The sequence below is a fragment of the Zosterops lateralis genome (assembly GCF_965231275.1).
Source record: "Zosterops lateralis genome assembly, chromosome: 25".
Taxonomy (NCBI): Eukaryota; Metazoa; Chordata; class Aves; order Passeriformes; family Zosteropidae; genus Zosterops; species Zosterops lateralis.
This window is the reverse complement of record NC_139785.1, coordinates 2634694-2651707: the sequence shown is the minus strand read 5'-3', so window position 1 is coordinate 2651707 and position 17014 is coordinate 2634694. Positions and strand designations below refer to the sequence as shown.

Genomic DNA, 17014 nt, shown 5'->3' with positions numbered 1-17014 from the left:
TGCTTCACTCAAAGCAACTTTGATACAGCACAGCGTGACACCAACCACTGAGAATTCATCAATTCATCAAAGGTGGCTTGGTGCTAAATGGAAACACCCTACGAGGTAGCTAAGACTGGACCCACTCCCCAAAGTGGGTGAAGTTGAGGCAAAAAGGCTCCTGGAGGTGCTCAACAGAGCAGCAGAGCTGAGGAAAAAAGAACCAGCAAGCCCCTTCTGGTCTCCTTTCAAGGCTTGATAATTCTGAACAAGTCAAGCTTCCTATCCAGGTGGCTCTGCTCATCTGAAGGGATTTTTTGGGGTTCTTCAGGTCTTTGGCTGCAGCAGGCAAGGCTCAAGCAAAAAGGGGCACCTGAGCTGCACTGGAGGCTCAAAGGAAATGCTCAAAATCACGGCAGCAACAAAGGAACAGCTTAAGAACATGCAGTGAAATAAACTCCAGGAGCTGCCAGCTGGGCATGGGTTTTCCCTGCAAATGGGACCAGATCAGTAATGCTTGTTTTTCTCCCAGTCAGGTTGGTTTTGGGTTTTTTTTTTTTGCTTAAAAAAGACCAGATTCCGGGCCTCTCACTTCTTTAATAACTAAGCTGTAAAATAAATCTCTCTGACCCTCCAATTGTTCACTTTTATAAAGTGACTCAGACTCAGTCAAAGGGAAATCAAAGCCCAGGGGTCAAGGCATCAATTCAGATGAAGGAGAGCTGAGGTCAGTCTGTGGCTTCCACAGGGCAGATTCTGGGCAACCAGAAATCCCAGTTTGGATTTGGGGCACAGCAGGGGGAATTTTGATGTTCTGGAGACAAAATTAGGGCTTGGTTCATCAGCAAGAAAACCCCTGACTGGCAAATCCTGATGGGGGTCCTCAAAATGGAGTGTGCTGGTTACCCAAGGAGCTAAAATCAATGTTTGTAGGGGAGTTTTAACAGTCAGGGAAGAAGAGGGAAAAATCAGGAGAAATTTTCCCTTCTGGGTCTGTGTATTCACAGAGCACCTAGTCCTGTATGGCGCCAGTGCTGATGAGAGCTTCTGGACACTACAGAAAATAAGTTATCAATATGTTAATAAATAAGTTAATAAACAGAGTTAGAAAGGGTAGGAAACAACAGCCTACATAAAATACTGATTTTTCTAGAGTCTCGCTCTAGCTCGACCACCAAACTCGTTTCTCCCCAGGGAAACAGAGGGATAATGAACCAAGTGCAGATAACAACCATCACTTTGCATTTATATAGCACCTCTCAAGTGAAAATCTGAAAGTGCACAACAGATGGAGCAGCTCCATCACCCCCAAGTCACAGAGGGGGGAATTAGGCACAGAGTCAGAGCTGTGTGACTTGCCCAAGGTCACACAGCGAGGTGGTGGAAGAGCCAGGAATCCCAGCCTGGATTCAACACTAGGACATGCTTCCTCCTACCAGCATGGAGAGTCACTCTAGCTGCCTAGACTGCACAGGACACTGGACATGGAGATCTAGCATCACCTCCTCCTCTCTCCCAGGATCCCGGAGGAGCTGCCTACAGACATCACTATTTACACCTGCACTGCTGCACTAGTCGTGTTTGGTCTATAAAATTAGCCCTTCTTTCACTCACGGCTCAGGCTGTGCTCTCACACACACCGAGCACTGCAGATCCAGTGAATCCATGGCACAGCTCCATGGATTTTGGTGGAGTTAGGCCAGGGATAAATTTGTCTCCAGAGCTGCCAACGTGTGTTGGCTCCTCTCCCAACAGCAGCACTCCAGGCATGATCCCTCTCCTTTCCACCCCACCAGCTCCAGGAACTCTTTGCTGGCCATCCCCTCAATGGCTTTTGAGATGCCCGTTGCTTTTCAAGCCCAGCCGGCGGCTCCTCCAAGCCTGGTACTTCCTCATGCTCTTCCTCCTGGCGAAGCGGCAGATGCTGACCATGAAGACCCAGGACACCACGTACATGACCACCCCTCCCAGCTTGATGTACCAGCGCGGGCGCGGCGAGGCCAGCTCGCAGTACATCAGCCAGGCGCCCATCCCGATGCGCACGCCCGTGAAGAGCACCACGAAGAGGAAATCCACCAGGTCCCCCGTGAAGGTGTGGTAGAGCCCCAGCTCCTTGAGGAACCAGCGGGCCTGGAGCAGAGGGTTGGTGATCTCGCTGCCGAAGATGACGGCGTTGACGTCGGCCGCAGACTCGCCCAGGGCCAGCGAGGCGGCGATGCCCACGATGCTGACCAGGTGGTGGGCCAGCATCAGGGCGCCTTCTGTCTGGAAATACACACACCAGCACAGGTCGAAGATGAAGTAGCCCAAGCTGAGGCACAGCCCGTGCACTTGGAGGGTTGTGTTGGGTGTCCCTGGAAGATAAAAAAAAATAAGTTTTAAGGCGTGCAGGCACCAGTAATAAGACTCTTTCATCTTCATGCGGGAAAAGCCAATTCTTTATTTGTAGCCCTGGTTTGAGCCAGACATCTTTTAGTTTCTAAAATTCCTTTCCCAGGGAATTTTCTGTAAATAAGAGACATGTTTTGGTAACAGCAAAATTTACATATTTTTCCCTAGGAGGGACTTCTTAATGTCCCTCTGCTCTGACCAATGTGAGTGAAGAGGTTTGTCTTTGTGTCACCAATCAAATTGGTCTGTGTAGAATAGTATAAAAGAGGAGACACATCCCAAAAATAAAGGAGTCATTTTCAGCCTCCTGAAGTCGGAGTCTTTGTGTCATTGTGGTGTAAAACAGCATCATTTATTCACATTATGCCTTAGGAAGGCTGACCTGGAACAGAGACTAGACAGAGCTAGAGAATAAAGTAGATATTTATTGAAAGGCCTTTAGGATACACCTTGGCCTGACCTTAAGCTAAAACTTAAGGCATCAACATCACTTATTTTATACAGTTTTCACTGTATAAGTTTTCACCATATTTTATACAGTTTTCACATCTCATATGCAACACCTGTGTTGGCTGGTGGTTTTCTTACTATTTCATTTATTGGCGAGAAGGTGATTTATTTGTGTGTACGTGCTAAGATTCAAGTTGTTTACATTTTTCCTTTCCAGGTTCTCATTATTATTTATATAATATTTATATATTATTGTTTATACAGAGGCACTTATTTTTCAACCCCAGAATAGGTTGTTGTGTTAACAAACCTTTCATACCAAGATTGCTTTTGCACAGGAACTTGCAAATTGCTTAATTACACTTAGAATAGATGACAGGCTGGTTATTAATTTAACAAAGATTTTATGAGACCTTTCTTTTATAATTCTTCGACCTGTCCAGGACACGGGGGTGTTCACCTCTGGCTCTCACTGGTGACAGCCCGGCCACAGAAGTCACAATGCCACAGTTGTTGGGCCAGCAGCTGCACACACGTAATGGCCACACAAAAGGTCACAAGCTCTGCCAAACTGCAGCTGGGGAGGGGCAAAATTACAGCAGCAAATTCCAGTGCCAGGCTCTCCATTCCTCTGGGGCTGAGGTATCACTGCAGTCACCGTCCCTCGAGTGGGCTGGGGACTGAGGAGGAGGGGGAGCCCCTGTGGGATGTGGGCTCGATGTTTTCTGAGCTCTTCTCAAGGGAAACTTTTCAACAGTTTTCTTTTTCCCAAAACAACCTTGTGTAAACAATATTCCTTTCCCATGACAACAGGTGTTGCTTGCTATTTCTGTCACTGAGCCAATGGGAGAGGTGTCAGCCCTATGGACCAATAACGTGCCTTTAGCACAGCGTGTTATAAAAGGGCAGAATGAATTGTAAATAAACCTTCTGATTTCTACTGCTCCTGACTGGAGTCAAACATCTTTATTTTGTGTCCTATTGCGACAGAGGGAGGTGGGAGAAGCCCCTGGAGGAGGTGGGACAAACCCTGGGCGAGGTGGGAGAGCCCCTGGGCGAGGTGGGACAAGCCCTAAGGGAGGTGGGACAGCCCTGGAGGAGGTGGGAGAGCACCTGGGGGTGGTGGGAGAGCCCCTAAGGGAGGTGGGAGAAGCCCCTAAGGGAGGTGGGACAAACCCTGGGGGAGGTGAGAGAACCCTGAGGAAGGTGGGAGAGCCCCTGGGGAAGGTAGGACAAGCCCTGGGGGAGGTGGGAGAGCCCCTGGGGTGGTGGGCTCAGGGATCCCTCCCTCACCTGGGTGGCTCAGGGGCCAGGGCCCGTCGATGAAGCCGATGTAGGCGGACAGGCAGGTGGCCAGGACGCCGTGGGTCAGGGTGACCAGGCGGCAGCTCCACTCCAGGCTGCGGTGCCGGTGCCGGTGGCAGAACCACTTGTAGAGGCAGAACCAGGCCAGCAGGCTGCAGGCTGCACGCAGGGGCAGCGGGAACAGCATCCTGTCCTGGGAACTGGGGGACACAGGAGCAGAGGGACACAGTGAGCAGCAGGTCCAGCCTGTGGCAGGGTCAGCACAGCCCAGCATGGCTCTGCTCTGTAACCATCCCAGAGCTGCTGGCTGCTGACAGACTTTATCTGTGTGAAAACCACTTTATTCTCCTCACTGCAGACTTTTACTGGCACCAAAACCTCCAAATCTTCTGAATAAGAATCTACATACATCCAAAAGATTTTTTTTTTCCCAGCAGTATTTCTTTTATACACGCTGTGCAATAATCTCAAACAAGCAAAAAGCAAATTGCCAGAACAAAATTACAGCACAAAACCACTTGTGGATGTTGCTGAAACCCTCCAAACACACATTACTCTATCCTACACCTCATTCATCCAATGCCTTCCCATGAAACGAGTGTCACACCACTCCTGAGCATTCAGGGAAGGAGCAAAAGGAGCTGAGTCAGGCTTTGGGATACAGGAATTCCCAGTTGTGCAAGAGCCAGAGCACCACTGGTACTGCTGCCCAACTCTGGCCTGGCTCCCAGGGCTGGGAGCACCAGAGGGACTCCATGGGATGAGGAGTCAGAGCTGCAAAGCCCAACCTTCCTGTCTGGCCTGTTGGAGCGTTCCCAGGGATGACTGGAGGCTGGGTAAACAAAACCATTATGTTTTAATGGGCCTTGGGAACACGGGAGATGAAATAGGGATGGGATTAACTGCTCTGAGCAAGCATTTCCATCCACATCCCTGGTGCTCGAGGCCCAGACTCAGAGCAGATAAAGGAGGGAGAATTCTGCTATGACAAAAGGGATTGACCAGCTGGAGAAGGCTGGGGGAAAGAAGAAGGAGGAGTTGTAAAAATACTGAGGCCTTTTCCACACCTACTCATGAAAAAGATGTATCTCCATACTCTGGAAAAAAAAATCACAGAATATCCTGAGCTGGGACTCACAAGGACGATCTAGAGCAGCTCCTGGGCCTGCACAGACCCCACAACAATCCCACCCTGTGCCCCAGAGTGGTGTCCAAAGTCTCCTGGAGCTCTGGCAGCCCTGGGGCTGTGCCCATTCCCTGGGAGTGCCCATTCCCTGAGCAGTGCCCATTCCCTGGGGCTGTGCCCATTCCCTGGGCTGTGCCCATTCCCTGGGGCAGTGCCCATTCCCAGGCAGTGCCCATTCCCGGGGCAGTGCCCATTCCCAGGCAGTGCCCATTCCCTGAGCAGTGCCCATTCCCTGAAGAGTGCCCATTCCCAGGCAGTGCCCATTCCCGGGGCTGTGCCCATTCCCTGGAGTGCCCATTCCCTGAGCAGTGCCCATTCCCTGAGCAGTGCCCATTCCCAGGCAGTGCCCATTCCCTGGGCTGTACCCATTCCCTGGGGCTGTGCCCATTCCCGGGGCTGTGCCCATTCCCTGGAGAGTGCCCATTCCTGGGGAGTGCCCACTCCTGGGCTGTGCCCATTCCCTGGGGCAGTGCCCATTCCCTGGGGAGTGCCCATTCCTGGGCTGTGCCCATTCCCTGGGGCTGTGCCCATTCCCTGGGGCTGTGCCCATTCCCCGGGGAGTGCCCATTCCTGGGCTGTGCCCATTCCCTGAGCAGTGCCCATTCCCTGGGCAGTGCCCATTCCCTGGGGCTGTGCCCATTCCCTGGGGAGTGCCCATTCCCGGGGCAGTGCCCATTCCCTGGGCAGTGCCCATTCCCTGGGGCTGTGCCCATTCCCGGGGCTGTGCCCATTCCCTGAGCAGTGCCCATTCCCTGGGCAGTGCCCATTCCCTGGGGCTGTGCCCATTCCCGGGGCTGTGCCCATTCCCTGGGGCTGTGCCCATTCCTGTGCAGTGCCCATTCCCTGAGCAGTGCCCATTCCCTGAGGAGTGCCCATTCCCTGGGCAGTCCCATTCCTGTGCAGTGCCCATTCCCAGGCAGTGCCCATTCCCTGGGCAGTGCCCATTCCCGGGGCTGTGCCCATTCCCTGGGGCTGTGCCCATTCCCTGGAGAGTGCCCATTCCCTGGGCAGTCCCATTCCTGTGCAGTGCCCATTCCTGGGGCTGTGCCCATTCCTGAGCAGTGCCCATTCCTGAGCAGTGCCCATTCCCTGGGCTGTGCCCATTCCCTGGGGCAGTGCCCATTCCTGGGGCTGTGCCCATTCCTGTGCAGTGCCCATTCCCTGGGGCAGTGCCCATTCCCTGAGGCAGTGCCCATTCCCTGGGCTGTGCCCATTCCTGGGGAGTGCCCATTCCCTGGGCAGTGCCCATTCCCTGGGGCAGTGCCCATTCCCTGGGGCAGTGCCCATTCCTGGGGAGTGCCCATTCCCTGGGCAGTGCCCATTCCCTGGGGCTGTGCCCATTCCCTGGGGCAGTGCCCATTCCTGGGGCTGTGCCCATTCCCTGGGCAGTGCCCATTCCTGAGCAGTGCCCATTCCCTGGGCAGTGCCCATTCCCTGGGGCAGTGCCCATTCCTGAGCAGTGCCCATTCCCTGGGAGTGCCCATTCCCTGGGCAGTCCCATTCCTGGGGAGTGCCCAGCACCTCTGGGGGAAGAGCCTTTCCCTGATATCCAGCCTAAACCTGCCCTGGCCCAGCTCCAGCTGTTCCCTTGGGAAGAAAGCAGGGGGCTTTCTTCCAATTGCACATCAAAAATCAACATTTAGTGGCTCTATCTCAAAAGGAGTAAATATGTATTAGATATTGGGAAGAAATTCTTCCCTGTGATGGAGGGGAGGCCCTGGCACTGAGAGCAGCCCCTGGATCCCTGGAGGTGCCCAAGGCCAGGCTGGATGGAGCCTGGAGCACCCTGGAATAGAGGAAGGTGTCCCTGTCTGTGGCAGGAGGTGGAATGAGATGATCTTTAAGGTCTCTTCCAGCCCAAACCATCCTCTGATTTATCTTTAGCATATCCACACTAGAAAGGCCAACACGATTTAAAAAGCAGCAATAATTACCGAACAATAAACAACGAATAACTCTCTATTATATACATATAAACAATAAATTAACAGCATGTCATCATAGATAGAATTACGTATTTCCTCATGAATATTATCGCACATATTATTATGTATCTATTATCCATAATAACCGATATTATAATTTGTATCCCTGGCAGCAATGAAAGCCGGCTCTACAATAAACACGCGTACCTAAAATCCCGGTATAGAACAGCCCGAAAACGATTCCAAACCCCATCCGGGCACTCCCCCAGGCCCCGCTCTCCCGTTATCCCATTTTCGCTCGGCCCGAGGGCAGATGGAGGAGCTGCCGGGCCGCACAAAGCCCGGAGCGCATCCCCGGCCCATCCCCGCGGGATCCGCGTCCCCCTGCGGCCCCTGAGGACAGCGACAGGGACAGCGACAGGGCCAGGACCCTTCCCCTGCACCCACCTGCCGGGCCGCGCTGCCGGAGCCGCCCCGAGCCACAACAGCGGCGGCCGAGGCCACCTGGCGGCCGGGAGGAGGGATGGCAGGATGGGGATGGGAGGGGAGAAAGCAGGGATGGGGATGGGGAGGAGGAGGAGGGATGGCAGTGACAGGGATGGGGAGGGACGGCAGGATGGGGATGGGGATGGGGATGGGGAGGAGGAGGAGGAGGAGACACAGCAGTGATGGGGATGGGGAGGAGGAGGGACCGCAGCAATGGGGATGGGAAGAGGAGGCGGAGGAGGGATGGCAGTGATAGGGATGGGGAGGGACGGCGGGGATGGGGATGGGGAGGAAAAGGAGGGATGGCAGCGATGGGGATGAGGAGGAGGGACGGCAGGATGGGGATGAGGAGGAGGATGAGGAGGGAATAGAAGGCAGGAAAGGCACCCCGGGAAGCCGCCCCGCTCCCCCCCGCACACGGCCCGGCTGCCCCATGGAGTGCCCTGAGCTGGAGGGATCCACCGGGATCACCAGCCCGGCTCCTGTCCCTGCACAGCCCCCAGCGATCCCACCCTGGTCTCGGGGCCTTGTCCCAAAGCTCCTGGAGCTCGGGCGGCCTCGGGGCCGTGCCTTTCCCTGGGGACCTGGGCAGGGCCTCTTTTCCTATACCCAGCCTAAATCTCCCCTGGCACAGCCCCAGCCATTCTCTGGCTCACAGAATCACAGAATGTGCAGGTTGGAAGAGACCTCCAAGACCATCGAGTCCAACCCAGCCCTGACACCTCAACTGAACCCTGGCCCCGAGTGCCACATCCAGTCTGTCCTTAAACACACCCAGGGATGGGGACTCCACCACCTCCCCAGGCAGACCATTCCAGTATTTAATCACTCTTTCTGTGAAAAACTTCTTTCTAATATCCAACCTGTATTTCCCTGAGGCTGTGTCCTGTCGTTCTGTCAGTGCTGCCTGGAGAAAGAGACCAGCCCCAGCTGAGCACAGCCACCCTTCAGGGAGTTATAGAGAGTGATAATGTCACCTCTGAGTGTCCTTTTCTGCAGGTCCTGTCCCTGATCACAGAGGTCAGAGCTGCCCCCTGAGGAAGCCACAGACCCCACATTGTCCCCTCAGGTGAAGCAGCCGAGTGCCCTCAGCCACTGAGTGATAAATGTGACATTGGGTAAAAATTCGTGATAAAAAATATAGAAATATATGTTAGATTGGTGTTAATATAAAAATGTGAAAAGGTATGGTCTGTAGAAAAATTTCTCTCAAGCTAGACAGCTGCCGCTTCCCAGCCTGAGACAAAGAGCGGGACAGGAGCCATCAGGATGGACAAAGACACTGGCCGACCCAGATAAGAATCAGCATCATACCCAGACAGAGAAATTCCTCCCCGAAAGAAGAGGAATTCTCCACCAGAGACTACGGGACCGGGCGAGCCCGATCTGCATGTGAAAGGAACCTTCCCAAAATACAATTTGCAAAGTTCGACAAATCCGGGAAACCCGTCCAAAGATGTATTTGGAGTATTTGCTGGACTATTCCCCACACCTGTTTTGCCTCAGGACACAAAAACCCCTATAAAACCCCGGGCTGCGATCCACTCCATGTGGATTTGGGAAATCTGTACCTTAGGGTGCAGACCCCTGTCCACCCAGCACTGCGCTGCTCGTCCTGTTTGTGGTTTCTCTCTTTGTCAGTGATTGAGATTGTTTTTCTAATAAATTGTTTCTTTATTAATCCGATTTTTGCCGTTGCATTTATAACACACTGGGCCCTGCAGACCCTCCATTCACCCCGTTGGGCTCAGCTGCCAGACCTGGTGATGTCCCCACACGGAGCATCATGGCTGTGGCCCGGGGACACAGAAATCAGTCCCACAGCCACCCCACTCGCCCAGTGTGGATGTGCACTTGATACCATCACCTAGTTGAGGTGTTAAGGCTGGGTTGGACTCGATGATCTTGGAGGTCTCTTCCAACCTACACGTTCTGTGATTCTGTGATTGTGTGACCACCCCTTGTGTGACACAGATCCTGGGCACAGAGCACACCCAGCACTCATCCTCACTCCTGGTGTGAGCAGACCCTTCTCCAGAGCTATGTCAGGGCAGCAGCAGCCCCAAGGTGACATCCCCGAGGGGTTTTGTCACCCAGGATGGAGCAGTGCAGCTGCAGTGAGCTGGGAGAGCTCCCCCCCTGCCCTGGGCATCCCCTCCATCCCCTGCTCATGCAGCAGTCACAGAGCTCAGCAATTCCTCCTCACTGCCTGTTCTCCCTCCTGCCTTCCACATCCCAAATCCAGGGGTTTAAGCAGGATACCTAAAGCAGCTACAAAAGCTCCTCCACCTTTCAGAAGTTACAGTCAAAACAACTTCTCACACCCAAAAACGTGGGTTTGGTTTTTTCCTTCATCCCAACAGTGGGAGTGGCTTGACCTGCCTCTTACAGCTCCCATAATAAACTGGGAGCTGTAATAAATACCCATAATAAACACTTTCAGCTGGGTATTCACCAAGATACAGATCTTACTTTTCCAGTTCAGGCCAGGGACAGGTTCCCACTGCTATAAAATGCTCATCCTCCTGAGTATTAATAGTCTGAGGTCTCCTCTTGCTGCCCTGCACCTCTGTTGGCCCTCAGCAGCCTCAGAACACCTGAGATGGAGCTGGTTTAATGTTTAGCTTAGGATGAAGAAAAGCATGGACAAACAGGAAATTATAGGGCTGATGTTTTCACATTAGGAGCATCATTAGATGGAATATTAGGGGAAAAAAAAATCTTGGCTGTGAGGGTGATGAGGAGCTGGAATGGAACTCCCAGAGAAGCTGTGCCTGCCCTGGAAGTGTCCAAGGCCAGGTTGGACATGGCTTGGAGCAACCTGGAATGGAAGGAGGGGATTTTTGGAATAAGATGAGATGATCTTTAAGGTCTCTTCCCACCCAAACCACTCTGGGCTGTTCACAGAAGAGCACTCAGAGCCCTAACAAGGCACAGACCATTTAATGCAAGAGCTGGGACACAGAGAAGCTCTGGGTTGGGTTTTTGTTTCTAGCACAAACTTTGCACGGTGAGGTGCGAGGCAGAGAGTGAAATCATCTCCCAGTGGATGGTACCAGAAGTGAGGTGCAGCTTTATACACCAATTTTCCTGTCTGCTTTGTGCACAGTCAGCCATTTCAATGGGCTGCTTTGCACTGCCTCATTTGGCTGCTGTTCAGAGTTCAGCAAAACAGCTCAGGGCAGGAACCTCTGCACTCTGCTGCCTCATTCAGTGCAGCCACAGCTTCCCCCAGCTGCACATCCCTCTCTCTGCTCTCCTGGACCTGTTCTAACCAGAGCTCCCATTACTGAAAAGCATCACAGAATGTATTTATTATCTTACCCACACTGGGAAACTCCTTGTCCACAATTGAACTGGGAATAAATGAGAACTGGAAATCTGGGAGTTCAACAAGCTGTTACTAAAACTTAGTTTTTGTGGCTGTAAAAGCCCTCAAGGATATCTGACAGATAAAAAAGCAGGGACCTCTGTGAAAAATCACATTCTTTGAAATAAGAAATACAGTGGGGTAGTGGAGCTGGATGATTTTCTAGCATCACAGTGGAGGGTTTAGCACTAAAATTATCCTTGGGTGAGATTTAGGAGATGAGAACCTGAGGGCACTGATTGGGCACCAAACCTCCCCAGGTAACTGTGGCTGCACACAAGTGATGTGGGTGCACTGGGAGTGTCCCAGTGCTGCCCCTCAGCTGAAGGAAGAGGGTTTTCTCACTGGAGGCCAATCCAGGCTCTCCCCCACTCCAGACAGCAGAGCCCTGGCCCAGCAGGAGCAGCTTCCCCACCAGAAACAGCCACTCAGTGGTGACTTAGGACATCTCATAACCCCCGAGATGTCTTTTACTTGCTTCTCAAAAAAAACCCAACAACAACCCACAGACAAGTTCCCCTACAACCCTTCTGAACTGGGCACTGCCCCAGTGACACCCAACCCCAGGGAAGCAGAGAAAAACCCAAAAGCACCCAGGGATGTAGAAGGCCATGGGCAGAATTCAAGTTATTCCCGTGTCCAGCAAGAGCAAACCCCTCAGTGTGGTGGCTCTCAAGCTCCCTGCAGCACCGGTTCATTGCCAAAGCAGGTTGTGGGTGCATTGCTCACCACCCTGAGCTTCAGCTGAGCCTCCCCTGCCCCAGCCTGACCTCCAGAGCTCCTGGCTCAGCCTGGGCTCATTTCCTGAGCCGCACAAAGGGAATGAACCAGCGACTCTGGCAGCCTCAGCCCTGGCTCCAGCTGCCTCCTCAACACCCAGAACAAAAGAACATCACAGCAAATGGGTTATTTTTCAAAAGAGAACATGACTTTATTGGAAGTCTCATCACTCAGAAGAGGTTTTGGAAGAACAGGGAGCCTGGCAGTGCCCACACCTCAGGAGGCCACTCTGGCTCCTGCTTTCCTAAAAACATCAGCCCAGGAACTTGCCCGGGTTCACAGCTGCAATGCTTTCATGGATGTGTCCAAAGTGAGGTTATTTCAGGTTGTTTTTTAATCTCTCCAGACACCTTGAGGAGCCCCAGCCAAAGGCTGATATCTGCCCTGAACAGAGCCAGACTCAGTGAGATAAAGGCAGTGGAGGAGCTGCATTCCCTCTGCTCCCCTCCCTCACCTCTGCCTTCACTTCTCAGCTCTAGTGAGGCTTTTAGAGGAGACTAAATCTGAACTGTGGCCTCGGACAGGGGGAAATTCACATTAAAACCCCAGGGAAAATGTCAGAACACGATTCTGAGAGGTAAAGAAAATGAGAGAACTGTTCCATGCTCTGAGGGCTGCTGGTGAGGAGCAGATGTCACACCTGAGAGCTGCCTAAACATTACTGTCACCCCTGGAAAGAGTCACATACTTGACTCATTAACCATGAATTCAGCCTGACTGGCTTGCAAATGAGCCAACCCCAGAGCAGAAAGAGCATCCAGGGAGGCTCTGCATTGTCCTCTCTCTCCCACAAAAAGCCTGATTATTCTTTTTAAGCAATCCCAGCCTGGGCCAACACCTGCTCAGGGAGTTTACTGGCACAGGTGTAATTCCTGACTCCTGTTTGTGAGAGCCTGAGTCAGTCCCAGAGAAATCACCCTGAGATCAGCACCTGCCCCAGTGGAAGCATTAAAAGAAGAGTAAAGGAAATGTGTCATTAAAAACAACAGAGGTAAAACATTGCCTCACCTTGGGTACCATCACTTCACACTCCCAAAGGACAACTCCACTACACCCCTGCAAACACTTCAGTCTTGTTCAGAGTCTTTCACTCGAGTCTTTAGCCAAGCACATTGTCCAAATCCGGGGTTATTAAGGAGGGTGAGGCTCAGGAAGTCTTTGCCAGGTCACGCCCCTTACCCAGTCCCACTGGCAGGAAAATGGGATTTTCCATGTTTGGTTTTCTCTGCACTGTGAAATAACTCTGCATTGGAAATGAGGACAGAGCATAGAGAATGTGCAATTATTGGTTGTAGACTGATCATCTCTGGCATTCCTTGGGGACTGTAACCATTGCTGGAGAAGTCAGGGAATTGGTGGCAGGCTCCTCAGGTTCCACTCAAATCCCTCTTCTCTCAGCTTTTCCACGTTCCTAACACTGATCCATCTCCTCCAGGGGCAGCAGAAAATCAATTCCGTGTCATTTTAAGGAGTTCTTTTCACAGGAACAAGCTCCAGCAGCCAGGCCCCAAACCCAGGGGGATTTATCCTCCACAACTCATTAACGAGCAGCCAAGAAGTTTCCACAGGTTCACTCCTACTCCTGGGAAGATCGCGTGTGCAGGGAAGGGCTTTTTTTCCACATTTTCCTCCTTACAAAACGACAAATTTCCACCGTGAAGCCCAAGGACACCAGGTACATGGCCAGGCCCCCAGCCTTGAGGAGCCAGTTGGGTTCTGGGGCCGTCACCATCCCGTAGACGATCCACGCTCCCGCCCCGATCCGCAGCGCCAGGAAGAGCAGCACGAAGAGGAAATCCACCACTTTTCCCAGGGGAGTGTGATAAGAGCCCATCTCCCTGAGGAACCAGCGGGCCTGGAGCAGGGGGTTGGTGATCTCACTGACAAACACCACGGCGTTGACCTCGGTGGCGGATTTGCCCAGCCCCAGCACCAGGATCATGCCGCAGACGCTCAGGGTGTGGTGCAGCAGCATCAGGTCCCCCTCTGTCTGGAAATACAGGCACCAGCCCAGGTCAAAGATGAAGTAGCCCAAGGTCAGGGACAGCACGTGGATCTGGAGAGGGGTGTTTGGTGAACCTGCAATGGAAGATGGACATGTGGGGTCTTATTTAAGATATTTTTTTACTTTACAGGCCAGTACAGGACGAGTGTGCTTCTCTCCTCCTGAATTTCCAGCCTTATCCCAGTGCTAGGAATTTGGGATGGTTGGTTCTGCTTCCCCTTCACACCCCAGACCCATCCCATCCTGCCATGTCGGAGTCCAGGGCATTCCTTTGGTTGCCCTGGGAGGTCACAGACCTTGGCAGAGAGGTCTGGGATCTGAGCAAGAGGGTTTGAATCCTGGACAGGGGGTCTGGGGTCTGTCCAGGGGGGTCTGGGGTCTGTGCAGGGGGGTACAGACCCTGGCCCAGAGCCCAGGAGGACACAGGCTTGGATTTCAGTCCATGAGAAAAACTCCCAACACAGAGAGAGGAATTACAAGTCACAAAGGTGTGACAGACAGGGGTGTGGTTTGTCACAGGGTGGAAAGTTTTGGAGTTTTGGGGTTTTTAGAACAGAGGTGAGTGGGGGGACAAAATGGAGGATTTCGGGTGGTGCCCTGGGTTCTTCTCCTTCTCCCTCGTCCTCCATCTCCTGATGTGATGGGGGCACAAAGTAGTTTGAGGGGGTTGGGTCAGAGTAGGGATGGCCCTTTTAGTACAGGTGACAGGCATTGGTATGGAATTGTAAATAACACACACATCATTATCTGTATAAGAGGCAGTGACCTCCCATCACGGGGGGAGTTGTCCTGTGTCCTGTGAACATCTCAGCTGGACACAGAGAAAATTGTGAGATAAGAAACAATAAACACACGAGAAACCCAGAAAAACAAGACCTTGAAGACTCCGTTTCATTCTCACATCTGGCTCAGAGCCTTCAGAGGGCAAAAAAGACTCTCTGGAAGCACCACCTGAACTCTCAGGTGAAAAGAGAAACCAAACCCAAGACTGCCCCACTGCTGCTCCCCTTCTCCTTTTAGAAAACCTTCATCAGCAGCACCATCTGAGATTTAACAGCAGAAACCAGCCAGCAAAACCCTGCAGCCGAAATTCAGGAGTCATTACACCCTGCAAGACATGGAAGCACTTTGTTCTCCACTGATGCTGCAATCAACTCAAGCTGCCAACCTGAGAACTTCCAATTTGCACGTGGAGAAGCCAAAAAAGAAAAAAAAATAATTAAAAGAATGTTACTTCTGCCCTTAGAGGGGCAACACATTGCAATGTGGGTGTGGACCCTCCCAGAGGACAGCAGCAGCAGCAGGTCACACATGGAAGGCTCTTTATTATCTGACTCCAATAACTTATATACATTTTGTACAGAGGGCCCAGATTGGCCCAAGGAGGTCACAACCTCCTGACCCCATTGGTCACTGTGACCATCAGTCAAGTTCTCTCTCAGAGAACAAGAATGCAAAACACACTGATAAATTCTGAGAACACAATATTGTTTACGTGGAGCAGCGTGAGAAGCGGCTGCAAAGACTCAGGGGCGACAAAAGAACAGAAGGATGAGCAGAATTAAAGAGAATTTGGTAAGAGAGGAGAGGAAATCAGCCCCTACCTGCACCTGTGACAGAGGCAGAGGGGAGGGGGGATTCCCACCGTACCTGCGTGTGTCAGGGGCCAGGGCCCGTCCAGGAACAGCACATAGCCCGAGAGGCAGGTGACCAGCAGCCCGTGCACGAGGGTCACCAGGTGACAGCTCCACTTGCAGGAGCGCCGCGGGTTCAGGCGGCACAGGCAGCAGTACAGGCACAGCCAGGACACAAAGCTGCCCGCCACCTCCAGGGCGATGGGGACCATCCTGCTGGACACAGAGGGGCAGAGGCCTCTCAGAGGGGCGGGTTCATCCCCACCGGCCTCGGGATCCACCCCGCACATCCACGGCCATCCCGGGCGGGGAGGGGAAAACCCCACAAACAACAGGAACGAGCAAAACAAACAAACAAAACACCCCAAAACTAACCGAAAGGAGCAAAACAAGCCCTGAGCCCCTCCCTGAGCACCGCGCCCTCCCAGCCCCGCTCAGCGCCGCTCCCAAACCCCAACGGGAAAACCTCAATCCCAAACCCCAACGGGAAAACCTCAATCCCAAACCTCCCGCTGCCAAAACTCCTCTGCCCTGGGGGACCGGGACAGCGAGGGGGACCAGACCCCATCCCCATCTCTTCACGGGGGTTCCCCACAGCCCCAAAGCCTCACCCCGCTCCGGCTGTGCGCGCCCGGCTGGGGCTGCCCGGGCGGGGAGGCGGTGCCGGAGCTCCCGGAGCCTTTTATGGTCCTTTCCCTGCCCTGCCCAGCCCGGCCCGGCCCCCGCGGCCTCCCCCGGGGATGCTCCGCCGGCTGAGCCCCGCTTTACCTGCCCCGGAGGGGGAGAGGGATGAGCGGAGCGGAGAACCCCGGGGAGGGGAGGGGAGGGGAGGGGAGGGGAGGGGAAGGGAAGGGAAGGGAAGGGAAGGGAAGGGAAGGGAAGGGAAGGGAAGGGAAGGGAAGGGAAGGGAAGGGAAGGGAAGGGAAGGGAAGGGAAGGGAAGGGAAGGGAAGGGAAGGGAAGGGGGACAGGAGTTCAGTGCCTCCTCCCAGCCTTGGCTGGAGCCATCCCAGAGCGCGCCCAGACTTTATTTTGGGCTGTGCGTTTTCCTCTCTGGTGATGGAGAATAAAATAAAGGTGGATCGGGCAAGACTGGAGGTGCTGTGTCCTTTCTTTCTTCTCTTATTTTTCCCTTTATTTATTTATTTATTTATTTCCCGAGTGTTCTGGAGTTTTTTTCCCACCCTTTCTCGCGGGTGGGGGCCCAGGTTGATGGTGGGACAGGCCAGGCCGGAGCCCGGAGCTGAGCACGGGCAGAGCTGACACAGAACGGGCAGAACAGGAAGGGTGAGCTGGAGCTGAGCTGGGGCCAAGCTCGGGGCTGGCACTGAGTAACCAGGACAGGGCTGTGCTTCCTGCCAGCCCTGCCAGCACCGTGTCATCCCTGACTCAGCTCCTTCAAAATCTCAGATTTTATCCCCCCCAAACAACCCAAATGTTCCCTGCAGCCAGAGCTCTGCACTGTGAGTGAAACCACTGGAGCACAAGAGCCTTTCTCAATGAG

The 17014-nt window shown here is 53.3% G+C and overlaps 2 protein-coding genes across 2 annotated transcripts; both read right to left on the bottom strand.

The window, feature by feature from the left end:
- Positions 1-1069: 1069 nt before the first annotated feature.
- Positions 1070-12932, bottom strand: LOC310918895 (TLC domain-containing protein 5-like). The gene is made up of 3 exons (XM_083877883.1): positions 12881-12932; positions 4114-4325; positions 1070-2333 (listed from the first exon to the last, which is right to left on the bottom strand). The coding sequence occupies exons 2-3, from the start codon at positions 4310-4312 to the stop codon at positions 1804-1806; spliced, it is 729 nt and encodes a 242-aa protein (XP_083734009.1). The 5' UTR covers positions 4313-4325; positions 12881-12932; the 3' UTR covers positions 1070-1803.
- A 511-nt stretch (positions 12933-13443) lies between these two features.
- On the bottom strand, positions 13444-15895 carry LOC310918894 (TLC domain-containing protein 5-like). The gene is made up of 2 exons (XM_083877882.1): positions 15528-15895; positions 13444-13951 (listed from the first exon to the last, which is right to left on the bottom strand). Exons 1-2 carry the CDS (start codon positions 15799-15801, stop codon positions 13449-13451), a joined length of 777 nt encoding a protein of 258 aa, XP_083734008.1. The 5' UTR covers positions 15802-15895; the 3' UTR covers positions 13444-13448.
- Positions 15896-17014: the final 1119 nt, after the last annotated feature.

Excerpts from the sequence above, each read along its gene's own strand:
- LOC310918895 (XM_083877883.1), bottom strand. The coding sequence starts at position 4,312 with ATGCTGTTCCCGCTGCCCCTGCGTGCAGCCTGCAGCCTGCTGGCCTGG. Across the intron at positions 2,334-4,113 it reads CTGGCCCCTGAGCCACCCAG|GGACACCCAACACAACCCTC; the intron begins GTGAGGGAGGGA and ends TTTATCTTCCAG.
- LOC310918894 (XM_083877882.1), bottom strand. The coding sequence starts at position 15,801 with ATGTGCGGGGTGGATCCCGAGGCCGGTGGGGATGAACCCGCCCCTCTG. Across the intron at positions 13,952-15,527 it reads CTGGCCCCTGACACACGCAG|GTTCACCAAACACCCCTCTC; the intron begins GTACGGTGGGAA and ends CTTCCATTGCAG.